The 13621-nt window shown below is 38.3% G+C and overlaps 1 protein-coding gene across 26 annotated transcripts in view; it reads left to right on the forward strand.

The window, feature by feature from the left end:
- IL1RAPL2 (interleukin 1 receptor accessory protein like 2) overlaps positions 1–13621 on the forward strand; it is a 1479614-nt gene that overhangs the window by 576122 nt on the left and 889871 nt on the right. For 2 of the 26 annotated variants that reach the window (XM_059883620.1, XM_059883644.1), the window contains exon 2: positions 1–12379. This exon is cut by the window's left edge and continues 27246 nt beyond it. The exons of 23 other annotated variants lie outside the window; for them this stretch is intronic. In XM_059883620.1, the coding sequence (XP_059739603.1) occupies positions 12253–12379 (127 nt within the window). In that variant the 5' untranslated portion in view covers positions 1–12252. The remainder of the gene's footprint in view (positions 12380–13621) is intronic. One more of the 26 variants, XM_059883643.1, reaches the window with a different exon arrangement.

Genomic DNA, 13621 nt, shown 5'->3' on the forward strand with positions numbered 1-13621 from the left:
AGTATCTTCTGCTTTTGTGAGGTCCATACCATTTCTGTCCTTTATTTTGCCCATTTTTGCATGTATTGTTACTTGGTATCTAATTTTCTTGAAGAGATCTCTTTTTCATTCAATTGTATCTTGTATTCTAATTCTCTATTGTATTCTATTCTTTTTATATTCAAATACTTGACATATTTTCAGAGTAAATAAGTGAAAAGTATCAGTGACAAAAGATTCCTGCTCTAAAGTCAGAAAGAAATTATCACACAAGCTCATTTTAACAAGGTCCCAAGTTTCCCAATTAACTTGTCTTCAGTTCTTATGTATTCTGATCAACAATTGCATTATATCGCTTCTGGAAACAGTTAATATGACAACTTATAAATTTCTTGCACAGAAACTGAATATCTGGAACTGAATAAAAACATGGCAGTGATTATAGGAACAAATATTTGTATATTTGGTGGTGGAGCTTTTTGTTATCCAAGAAATAATTTGATTTGAACTTTTGTGCATTTATAAGATGTGATTTTTCTTCTTCTATTCAATGTGCCATTCAGTAAAACAGCATAACATTAGCAACATAAAATGAGATTTTAGTGTATATATATATATATATATATATATTGGCAAAGTCATTGTCTTGAAATACAATTTCATGTGATTAAAATGACTGCTGTCACATTATCTAGCCATAAAGAAGGTGGGAAAGTGAATCAGCTCTTGTAGAGTACTTAGTGCATAAACAGGTGTTTAGTATACAGCATTCTGTTCTATGTTCAAAGAGACAAATACATTATTTTTGATTTATGGATGTGAAAACTGAAGCTCAGTGAAGTTAAATAGCCTGTCTATGGTTACACAGCTATGGATCTGAGATTCAAAGTAATGTCTTTTTTTATTCCAGTTCCCTGTGTTCTTTACACTTATTGAGGTAAACTAGCTCTGTCTTCTGATACCAGAGTGGTAGAGGAAACCCTAAATACTTGGAGAGTTTTCAATGGTTTATACAAGGCCTAGCATACAACTGAGTGTGAAAGGATAGGTAAATAAAGTGAAGAGTGAAAGTCACTCAGTCACATCTGACTCTTTGCAACCCCATGGACTATACAGTTCATGGAATTCTCCAGGCCAGAATACTGAAGTGGGTAGCCTTTCCCTTCTCCAGGGTATCTTTCCAACTCAGGGATCAAACACAGGTCTCCCACATTGCAGGCCAATTCTTTACCAGCTGAGCCACCAGAGAAGCCTCTAAATGGAAGGGACAATAAATGGAAAAGGCTGAGTAGCCCACATTCACAGGCATGTTGCATTCAGCTAATTCATAAACACCGTTCATCAGACCTGCAAAGTATGTTAAACTCAGTGACTGCCAATTGCCATCTTTGAAAAAGGCAAAGTCAAAAATGAGGAAGTATGTCACTATCATCTGTGGAGTGAGATCTGTTCATCGTTTTAGTGTCACTTCATTCCCATTCCCATTGTTCTAGTAGGTGACAGCAGTGTTTTGTGCTCAGTGTGTGCATGTGTGCTATTCTTTCCCTTGGAAATAAATCAGTGATGCCATAGTGTTATGCCCCTAAGAGAATTGTATTGTTTTTTTAATGCATTTATCATGTATCCTATAGATCACTTTCCCCAGGACAATTCGGCCATCAGTTTCATTATTATTGTTAATGTACATAACATCCATAATGTTACAGTGTAGAGTCAGATTTCATATTTCACCTCTTCCATTTATTATTAGGTGTCCATGATCAATTTACTTAATCTCTCTGAATCTCAGTTTCTTCTATCAAATAGGTCTAAGACTACCTTATTTGTTGTTCTGTCACTCAGTTTTGTCCAACTCTTTGTGACCCCATGGACTGCAGCACACCAGGCTTTGTTGTCCTTCACTGTCTCCCAGAGTTTCCTCAAATTCATGTCCATTAAGTCAGTGATGCTATCTAACTATCTCATCTTCTGCTGCCCTCTTCTCCTTTTGCCTTCAGTCTTTCCCAGCATCAGGGTCTTTTCCAATGGGTCAGCTCTTCACATCAGGTGGCCAAAGTATTGGAGCTTCAGCATCAGTCCTTCCAATGGATATTCATGGTTGATTTCCTTTAGGATTGACTGGTTTGATCTCCTTACAGTCCAAGGGACTCGCAAGAGCCTACAGCACCACAATTTGAAAGCATCAGTTCTTCAGCAATCAGCCTTCTGTATGGTCTAAATCTCATATCTGTACGTGACCATATAGATATATAATAAAGAGGAAATGAGAAATATATACACAAATTCCCTTATCACATAGAGGTAGATGAAAGCCAGTTCCATTGCTGATAATGACAACACACTTGTAGTAGCTTCAGTTTCACTAGCTCTGTAGTGGTCATGGGAGCTATTTTGTATGTGTATGTGTTTTGTTTCTACATCTAGACTGTTTTCCTCTTGAGGACAGGGAGGTTGTCTAACAACATTTTTGTATTTCTTGGGCTGTTCATAAATATTTAATACATGGTGGTTGCTCACAATGATTACAAAGTTTGTGCCTAGAGCAACAATATTCAGATGACTTTTCCCACATTCCATTTCATAAACTACAAAAGCTAATGAAGAGATGGAGCAGTATTGCAGCTTCTTTATGCATTCTTATGTATTTATTTGCATAGTTCTTTGACTATCCTAGAAAAGATATATAGTTACATTTTGAAGATAATTATTTAAAAATCAAGCTATCTTTTACTAGATATATTGTCCGCAATTAATGAAAGATATAGGTGGGAGTGATTCTTTAATAATGTCTTGTGGTTTGACTTATCGACACTTACTGCAAGAATAGTTTATTGAAGAAATACTTTTCCCCAAAGATGAAAATTCCTATTTACATAGCTGACTTTCAAGATTGTTATTAAGCACAATATTTTAAATCTAGCTATCTAACAATTATCAGGTGGTAATTACGTGTCAGATTTTAAGTCTTCTGTGAACATTAAATTATGTAATCCTCAAAATAACTCTTATGAGGTAGAACATCATTGTGATCTCCATTTTACAGATAGAAAAACTAAGGCACAGAGAGGTTAAGTAACTCACCCAGGCTCACACAGCTAACATGGGCAGAGATTCACAGATAGATGATCCAATTCCAGAATCTGCTTCCAGTTTCAAAATTATGCTGCCTCTTATTATATCTTGGTGCAAGGTTTTTAAATGAAATGAATTCTGGCTATCATTATCACTGATTCTGAAATATTATATATTTAGTCCAGTTCTTGGTCTTATTTAGAGTACTTGATCAAGACTTTTCCTTTGTAATTTGCTTTGCTTCTTTTAGCTGGGACTCTGACTTTTTAATTTCTTTTTTTTTTTTTTACCAACTTGGCATCAAAATCCATTGCAAGGCTGTTGATTGAACTTTCTCATCACAAGAAAAAAAAAACACATTGCAATTAAGTGTGGGGACAGATGTTAACTGGACTTACTATGGTGATCACTTTGCAATATATACAAATATTGAATCATTATGTTGTACATTTGAAACTAATGTTATGTCAGTTATACCTCAATAAAAAAAATCCATTGTGGGTACCTTTCTTCATGTACTGATTAAAACATTCCACTTTGACAGTTCCTGTATTTTAAAGATTTTCTGATATCTTCTTACTCTTCTGCCTATATGAAACTGAAGCTCACAAATGTCTATTAGTCTCATGTAAAGTTAACATTGGCATGCAGTTAAATGCAGTCGAAAGAGAGCAATTTTTCATTTTTTCTTCAAGTGTATCTCTTTGCCTGTCTGCCTATATACGAATCTGCCTGCTGTGTTCAGAGTTATTTGAAATTTCAGAACAATGTGTTAGCAAGTGGACCTCATCTTTTATAGTCTTGGCTACAAACTATTGTAGAAATGCACTGGTCACATTAATTAAAAAAACAACAGATACATATTCCTCCCAGACAAAAGATATTTTAAAGATAAACGTAAAATATTTTCACCATAGCATTTGAGTGATTCCTTTGGTTTCTAGACCCTAAAACATTAAACACGTCTATTCAGTTGCATATGTTTCCAAAAATATTATTTAAAGGTAGTTAATAATCTGATATTTCAAGCGCCAGTTGTTCATTCTGGAATATTTCGTTTTGTCTGCTGTCATACTTGTTTTTCTGTTAAACCTGAGGCTCCGTTCTTCTTGATTTGTCTTTCTAGCAGGAAGATTGGAAATGAAGCATTTTCTGATGAGATGGCACAGCTTCTTTTGAGAATTTGATGAATAGGATGGGTAGCTTTCTTACCCCTACTCTATGGAGATTTTCAGAAAATAAATTACTTCTTTCATAGGAGTAGCTTAGAGCTCCTGTTCTTTAGGTGTTCTGACTGCAGTGAAACCTTAAACTGGAACATTTCAGTTTGAAATGAATACTTCTGGAAGAATTTCTTGAGGTTCACTAAAAAAGTACATTTTTCTCCTTCAAACACATAGAAGTAGTTCATTTTCATCTCAGTTGGATTTCTGGTTTTGCTAATCAGCTCTGCTTTGGATTTTATTGCTTTAAAGGTGCATCTCTTTATATACATGGGCTCAACATCAGTTGAAAAGTTGCTTTTGGTTCCCCAGACAATTTCTTCTTGCTCTATTTGTATTGTTCTGATTCTTACGGATTTTTTCACGTTTTAGGGCTTTTAGTATATGAAATGAGAATTATAAGAATGGTAATTCGTATAGAAAATATACATCATATATTCTTTATGAACACAAGATTACTCTTGTGTATTTTTTCCTATCATTTTAGTATGTTGTTCATTGTCTTCTGACTTCCTCGCTGATGCTGGGAAAGATTGAGGGCAGAAGAAGAGGGCATCAGAAGATGAGATGGCTGGAAGGCATCACCGGTGAAATGGATATGAACTTGGGCAATCTCTGGGCGATGGTGAGGGACAGGGAGGCCTGGTATGCTGCAGTCCATGGGGTCGCAAAGAGTCGGACATGACTGGCCTACTGAACAACAAGACCAATGCATAGAGCTCCCTGTGCTATAAGTAGGTTCTCATTAATTACCTATTTTATATATAGTAGTATATATATAGAAAAGATATGTAGATTATGAATGAAGAAAATCGGCTAGATTACCAAAACCAACCAACCAAAGAAAAACATAATTAATATACTCATGTAATATTAACGAGAGCAAAGAAGAGGAAAACATTTTCAAAGAAAGAATGCAGCATTGATTCTTCATAAATTTCTTCTTACTTTTCTATTGATTTAGCTCCCCAATCGGAGAAAGCAATGGCAACCCACTCCAGTACTCTTGGCTGGAGAATCCCATGGACGGAGGAGCCTGGCAGGCTGCAGTCCATGGGGTCGCTAAGAGTCAGACACGACTGAGCATCTTCACTTTCACTTTTCACCTTCATGCGTTAGAGAAGAAAATGGCAACCCACTCCAGTGTTCTTGCCTGGAGAATCCCAGGGATGGGGGAGCCTGGTGGGCTGCCGTCTATGGCGTCGCACAGAGTCAGACATGACTGAAGTGACTTAGTAGCAGCAGCTCCCCAATATTAGTTTATCCTTACTAGATAAGTCAAGCCCCAGTATTGTCAGCCCCTGACTGACAATCCTTTTGACCAACAGAAGTCTCTGTCTTCCAACTAACTTTACTGAGTTGTCTTTAGCTCTTGATGTCCTCTTGGCACAACCAGCTCAAGCTTCTCCTAGGGCAAACCTCTCCAGTGGGATCTTTCTCCTATTTGTGAGGCTTGTGATGGCACCATACACACATCAGCTGTTTCTAATTTCAGTCTAGCTTTGAGAAGATGACTCAGAAAGCTGATTTTTTTTAAAGAACCAAATGATTTTATGCCAGACAAATTCAGATTTAATAAACTTAAATAGTTTCATAAATGCTTATAATTTAAACATGAAAGGATTTCTTCATGGTCATCCTGAAAACTGCTTTCACTATTCAAAAATGAACAGCATTTATGTTGTATATTAAAAAAAAATCAGCTTTCTGAGTCATCTGCTCAAGGCAAGACTGAAATTAGAATCAGCTTATGTGTGTATGGTGCCATCACAAGCCTCTAAAATAGGAGAAAGAATCCCACTGGAGAGGTTTGCCCTAGGAGAAGCTTGAGCTAGTTGTGCCAAGAGGACATGGAGTTAGTTAAAGCCAATTCAGTAAAGTTAGTTGGAAGACAGAGTCTTCTTTTGGTCAAAAGGATTGTCAGTGAGATTTTTAAATACTGGGCCTTGACTTCTCTAGTAAGGATAAACTAATATTGGGGAGCTAAATCAATATAAAAGAAGAAATTTATGAAGTTAAGAATTCATGCTGCATTCTTTCTTCGAAAATGTTTTCCTCTTTGTTCTTTGCTCTCTTTAATATTGCATGAGTATATTATTTTTTTCTTTGGGTGGTTGGTTTTGGTAATCTAGTTGGTTTTCTTCATTCATAATCTGCATGTTTTTTCTATATATAAACTACTATATATAAAATAGACAATTAATGGGAACCTACTTTGTATCACAGGGAGCTCTACACATTGCTCTTATTGTTGTTGTTCAGTAGGCCAGTCATGTCCGACTCTTTGCGACCCCATGGACTGCAGTATACCAGGCCTCCCTGTCCCTCACCATCTCCCAGAGTTTGCCAGGTCATATTCATTGCATCCATGATGCCATCCAGCCATCTCATCTTCTGATGCCCTCTTCTCCTTCTGCCCTCAATCTTTCCCAGCATCAGGGACTTTTCCAATGAGTCATCTGTTTGCAGCAGATGACCAAAATCCTGAAGCTTCAGCTTCAAAATCAGTATTTCCAGTGAATATTCAGGGTTGATCTCCCTTAAAATTGACTGGTTTGATCTCCTTGATGTCCAAGGGACTTTCAGGAGTCTTCTCCAGCACCACAGTTTGAAGGCATCAGTGCTTTGATGTTCTGCCTTCTTTATGACCCAGCTCTCACAAACATACATGAGCACTGGGGAGACCATAGCCTTGACTCAGTTCAGTTCAGTTGCTCAGTCGTGTCTGACTCTTTGCAACCCCATGGATTGCAGCATGCCAGGCCTCCCTGTCCATCACCAACTCCCAGAGTTTACTCAAGCTCACGTCCATTGAGTTGGTGATGCCATCCAATCATCTCATCATCTGTCATCCCCCTCTCCTCCCACCTGCAATCTTTCCCAGAATCAGGATTTTTTTCAGATAAGTCACTTCTTCACATCAGGTGGCCAAAGTATTGGAGTTTCAGCTTCAACATCAGTCCTTCCAATGAACACCCAGGACCGATCTCCTTTAGGATGGACTGGTTGGATCTCCTTGCTGTCCAAGGGACTCTCAAGAGTCTTCTCTAACACCACAGTTCAAAAGCATCAATTCTTTGGCACTCAGATTTCTTTATAGTCCAACTCTCACATCCATACATGACTACTAGAAAAGCCATATCCTTGACTAGATAGACCTTTGTTGGCAAAGTAATGTCTCTGCTTTTGAATATGCTGTCTAGGTTGGTCATAACTTTCCTTCCAAGGAGTAAGCGTCTTTTAATTTAATGGCTGCAGTCACCATCTGCAGTGATTTTGGAGCCCAAGAAAATGAAGTCTCTCATTGTTTCCACTGTTTCCCCTTCTATTTGCCATGAAGTGATGGGACCAGATCCCATGATCTTAGTTTTCTGAATGTTGAGCTTTAAGCGAACTTTTTCATTCTCCTCTTTCACTTTCATCAAGAGGCTCTTTAGTTCTTCTTTGCTTTCTGCCATAAGGGTGGTGTCATCTGCATACCTGAGGTTATTGATATTTCTCCTGGCAATCTTGATTCCAGTTTGTGCTTCATCCAGCCCAGCATCTCTCATGATGTACTCTGCATACAAGTTGACTCTACAGACCTTTTTTCGGCAGAGTAATGTCTCTGCTTTCAACACACTGTCTAGGTTTGTCATCACTTGCCTGCCAAGAAGCAATCATCTTCTGATCTAATGGCTTCAGCCACCGTCCACAGTGATTTTGGAGCCCAAGAAGAGGAAATCTGTCACTACTTCCACCCTTTCCCCTTCTGTTTGCCATGCAGTAATGGGGCTGGATGCATGATCTTATTTATTTATTTTTTTTTAATACGTAGTCTTTAGCCAGCTCTTTCACTCTCCTCCTTCATCTTCATCAAGAGGCTCTTTAGTTCCTCTTCACTTTCTGACATTAGAGTGGTATCATCTTCATATCTGAGGTTGTTGATGTTTCTCCTGCCTATCTTGACTCCAGCTTGTAACTCATCCAGCCCTTCAAGGATCACTACCTTGTCATGGCAAAGGGGCTTGTGTAACTCAATGAAGCAATTACCAAGCCATGCAGGGTCACCCAAGATGAACGGGTCATAGAAGAGAATTCTGATAAAATGTGATTCACTGGAGGAGGGGATGACAAACCACCCCAGTATACTTAACGCTCTGCTACTGCTAAGTCGCTTCAGTCGTGTCCGACTCTGTGTGACCCCCATAGACGGCAGCCCACCAGGCTCCCCCATCCCTGGGATTCTCCAGGCAAGAACACTGGAGTGGGGTGCCATTTCCTTCTCCAAAGCATGAAAGTTAAAAGTGAAAGTGAGGTCGCTCAGTCGTGTCCGACTCTTGGTGACCCCATGGACTGCAGCCTACTAGGCCCCTCCACCCATGGGATTTTCCAGGCAAGAGTACTGGAGTGGGGTGCCATTGCCTTCTCCCACTTAATGCTCTATGGTGACCTAAATGGGAAGGAAATCCCAAAAAAGAGGGAGTGTGTGTGTGTGTGTGTGTAACTAATTCATTGTGCTGTACAGTGGAAAGCAACTATACTCCAATACAAATTAATGAAAAATAATCTACAAGTCTTTTCATTTGAATCTCTTGGTCTGCTTTACTTTCCCAAACAGAGGAACCACTGATCTTTGGTGACTGCAACTAAAGTAAATCTAGGCACTATCTTTGAAACTAAATAGTTTATTTAGGATGAATTCTAACTGATCCCTAAAACCAAGCCCAGTTCTTAAGTAGCTGCAGATGCATTCACTTAGAAGTGTTTTGATCCTATCTTAGCGCAAATTTTTTCCATCTTTTTTTTTTTTTTTGCTTGTTTGCCACCTCTCCTTGTCTTTAATATGTTGCTGAAGACCTCTTTTATAACATCTTCGTGATCTGATGGAGTGAACGACTCCCATGGTTACTTAGTTCATTCCTATTTTATTTAGAATCCTTGTCCCCACTGGTAATTTATCTCTGTGTTGGTGTTAGTATTCTATTATCTAGCTTTTGCTTTGGCTCTTTGTCTACACTGTTATTTGTTTTCTAAAGTTTTTAGATGCTAGCAGGACCTGTGGTTTTGTTTGGTTATCTCCTCTAACTATTTACAATGATGAATCACCTGCAACAACAAATAATTGAAAAATGGTTGCTGTTGGGTTTTGGAGGATGTAATATAATACATAATAATATTAAAGTCAATTTGCAATCCCTGAACACCCACCACTGAACATTAGAGAAAAATGGCCCCAAAACTGTGTGGGGGAGATAAGAGGAAATCAGTTACAAATATTTTGCACTCAAAAAAATGATTCACTTGTAGTGACTGAAAGTTGTTATTCATAGCCTCTGATATAAGCAACTTTACAGAAACTTACTGATGAATAAAAATGTAAAGAATGCAAAGCTTTGGTAGAAGTTCATGTTAGTAAGAGACTTGCACTTGGGTCTACAATATATGGACTGGACTCTTCCTGCTCACCATTACTATGTTTGTAAGCTTAGTTGGGCTTGACATCAAGCTGAAAGTGGTCAAAGGTAGTTTTTATTACCAACCTGCCCGCTAACCAAGCTGCTTCTTTTGGCATTTCTCTTTACTCATTTTGAAACATATATTCTCTGGTTCTTTTCTTATTTCTTTAGAACATGAAAGATGAGACTATCTTCAGTCTCCTTCAAATAGACTGCTAGTATTTTTTCCCGAAAATGGAAAATTAGGTAAAAATCGATCTCTGTCGATGTTTATGTGTATTTCTTCAAGTATGTTGTTAGAATGATCATTGATCACATTAGCCTAATCTAACTCCCACACTTTATAAACTTTCTTTTCTAGAATCTTTTGATTCTAGCAAAATCACTTGCTAATAAACCTGTTGTTTTCATTATTTGAGGCAAACAGTTATAGTATGACTTGGAATTTTTTATTTAATACTGACTGAAAACCTTGTGTGTTGTTGTTCAGTCGCTAAGTTGTGTCCAAATCCTTGCAACCCCATGGACTGCAGCATGCCAGACTTCCCTGTGCTTCACAATCTCCTGGAGTTTGCTCACACTCAAGTCCATTGAGTCAGTGATGCTGTCCAACCATCTCATCCTCTGCTGCCCCCTTCTCCTCCTACCCTCAGTCTTTCCCAATAGCAATCAGGGTCTTTTCTAATGAGTTGGCTCTTTGCATCAGGTGGCCAAAGTACTGGAGCTTCAGCTTCAGTTATCAGTCCTTCCAGTGAATATTCAGGGCTGGTTTCCTTGAAGATTGATGGGTTTAATCTCCTTGCTGTCCTGACCACCAAATCTGAGATACAGAGAGGGAAAGTGATTTTCTTAAAGCTATTTAGATGTTTCATGAAACAAGTATATGTGATGGTTATGATTCTCTTTGTAAAAATATTTTGAAGTTAAACAAGATTTCATACATTGATATTACAGGGAAAGGAGTAAGTTTGTCATTGGCATTTAAGTCTCTGGAACTTGACTCAACCCTGTATGGCCAAGTTCATCTCTTCACTGCTGCTGCTGCTAAGTTGCTTCAGTCGTGTCCAACTCTGTGCGACCCCATAGATGGCAGCCCATCAGGCTCCACCGTCCCTGGGATTCTCCAGGCAAGAACACTGGAGCGGGTTGCCATTTCCTTCTCCAATGAATGAAAGTGAAAAGTCAAAGTGAAGTCGCTTAGTCGTTTCTGACTCTTAGCAACCCCATGGACTGGAGCCTACCAGGCTCCTCCATCCATGGGATTTTCCAGGCAAGAGTACCTGAGTGGGGTGCCATCCCATATAGGTCATATTAGTTACTTTTTGATTGTTTGATGTGTTTTTGAAATGTCATTTCATTTATATTTGAGATTTTTGACTATGTCTTTGCTTGTTTTGTTTTTTTTTTTTTTTTTTAACATTCACAATTCTTCAGCATTTGGTATGGAGCTAGGCATGCTATTCACTCAAGAATTTAAATTAAAAATTTCAATATCTCCCACTTGGGTATAGTAGAAATTTATTCAAGTAATACTGGCACCATTGATACAAAGATGTTATTAAAACTGATGTTTTCTTTTCTCCCTCATCTGTCCCAGTTGAAACCTTACTTGATATGCTAATAATGCATTAGGAAATGTCCTTCTGTGGATGAAACCCTTCACCACGGTTTCAAAACAGAATTGCCTTAAGTCCCATTGACTTCAGTCAATCTCATTCCCACAGCCAGACATCACATTGTAGTGGCAGTCATGTTTGGCCTCCTTACAGCAAATGTTTGTTTCTGTTTTTCAAGCACTGACATTAAGGGGTCAGCTGAAAGAGGCTAATGGGATGAGCCATTATGTTTGATGGTGTTTATTATACACATCAGGAAACAAACACAGTGACCTGTAGGTTATGTTTAAACATGAATACTGTATGTTACTTATATACTGGTTAGTAATTTATTACTCTTATTTATATACAAGAGAAGGAAAAGAACATATGAGTTGTAGATATTTCTAATTTTGGTCTTTCTGAGGAATGTGTGGGATGTAATCACTCCATGTAATATTTAACATGACTATTTTCTCTATTTAGTATGTTTGAGCTGTAATCTGTCCTTTACCATGTAGGCTTGAAAAAGTATTTTTCACTTGCCTTTTATTTCTTTTATGAATATTCTTGTCACTTTTAACTTATGGCAATCTAATATTTAGGGGGTTTCTATAGGTACCCAAGTATTGATGTGTTTTTTAGTCATAATATCAGGTGGTTGGTAACCTTCCACAACCTTCTGTTTTATTGCTTCCTTTCCTTTTTTGGGAATGAAAATCAAGGTGCTAACATTTTCTATTATTCCTTTAAATGTTACGTGAGTTTTACCAAGTGGCTTAGATAAATGTTCACAGTATCTAGCAATTCCCTAGGATAATCAGTTGTGCTGTGTGTGGTAAGTCACTTCAGTCATGTGTGACTCTTTGTGACTCTCTGAACTGTAGCCCACCAGGTTCTTCTGTCCATGGAATTCTCCAGGCAAGAAAACTGGAGTGGGCTGCCATGCCCTCCTCCAGGGGATCTTCCCGACCCAGGAATCTAACCCACATCTCATGTCTCTTGCTTTGGCAGGCGGATTCTTTACCACTAGGGCCACCCAGGATAATCAATTATATCAGCTTATTCCAAAGTAAGTACCTCAAATCACTAGTTCTGAGGGATGTTGGTTAATAGTTATTATATGAAAGAAGAGACAGTATCTGTGATTAAGTAAGCTTGAGAAAACATATTTTGATGTATGCTTTTTTTCAGAGTCTTTAATATGCTAACGTTCTTTGTGAATTTTCAGGAAAGAATATATTAGGCAGTATTTGGAACTTTTTTCCTATGGTACATACCATAGACTTAGTGACTAGTGTTCCGTAAAGCACATTTCAGGAAATGCTACATTAAAGAAAGTCGTGTGTTGTGTATGTGGGAGAAATGGGTTCTGGTTCCTCCTCTGCCACAAAGTAGTTCTCTAATCCTGGAGAAGTTGCCTCCATGCTTCTTGTGTTTCCTAATTTGTCAAGAATTATGAATTTGAACTCTTTCAGAGTCCTGGTTGGGGATTATTTATCAGAATCTACTCTGAGGCTTTTGTAACCTTATAACCAAGATCTAACATACTCATCTGACCTCTCTGAAGTTCAGAGGTACTGCAACCTTGGGAGCATGGAGTGTTACTTATTTGTGCTGTGATGGAGAACAAAAGCTCAGAACCACAGGACTGGATCATCTGTGAGCTCACTTCCGTTTCACACATACCATTTTTATTACTGAAAGCTGTGCTTGTTTGTGTTAAGTTGTTTCAGTCGTGTCTGACTCTTTGTGACCCTGTGGACTATAGTCCACCAGGCTCCTCTGTCCATGGGATTCTCCAGGCAAGAATACTGGAGTGGGTTGCCATGCCCTCTTCCAGGGGATCTTCCTTATGCAGGGATCCAACCTGCATCTCTTATGTCTATCCAGAATTGGCAGGTGTTTTTTTTTTTTTTTTTTCTTACCACTAGGACAACCTCGGAAACCCTACTGAAAGCCAGGAACCCCCAAATTGTGTACGGCTCTCTGAAAGGACAAGAATTGTTTTTGTTGATGTTAATTTCCTTGATACCAGAGTTTGTCAAAGATTTTCTGCTAGTTAGAAGCAGTTATAGCCATTCACAACTTGTCTATTTACTTACATATATCTTAAGTAGTGTTTCCTAAGAAGCTAAGCTTGAACTTGAGATTCAGGATTCTTGTGCAAATTGTTTATTGAGTGAGTGAACTCAAGAAAAGTGTGTACAGGAGTAAGGGAAGCAGAATAGGGTAGCAGAAGCAAAAGAACTTATCATTACTCTTGCTCTTAGAAAGGGTATGTTTTTGTTGGTGCAATGAATACTGTGTACAT

Source organism: Bos taurus, chromosome X, assembly GCF_002263795.3.
Source record: "Bos taurus isolate L1 Dominette 01449 registration number 42190680 breed Hereford chromosome X, ARS-UCD2.0, whole genome shotgun sequence".
Taxonomy (NCBI): domain Eukaryota; kingdom Metazoa; phylum Chordata; class Mammalia; order Artiodactyla; family Bovidae; genus Bos; species Bos taurus.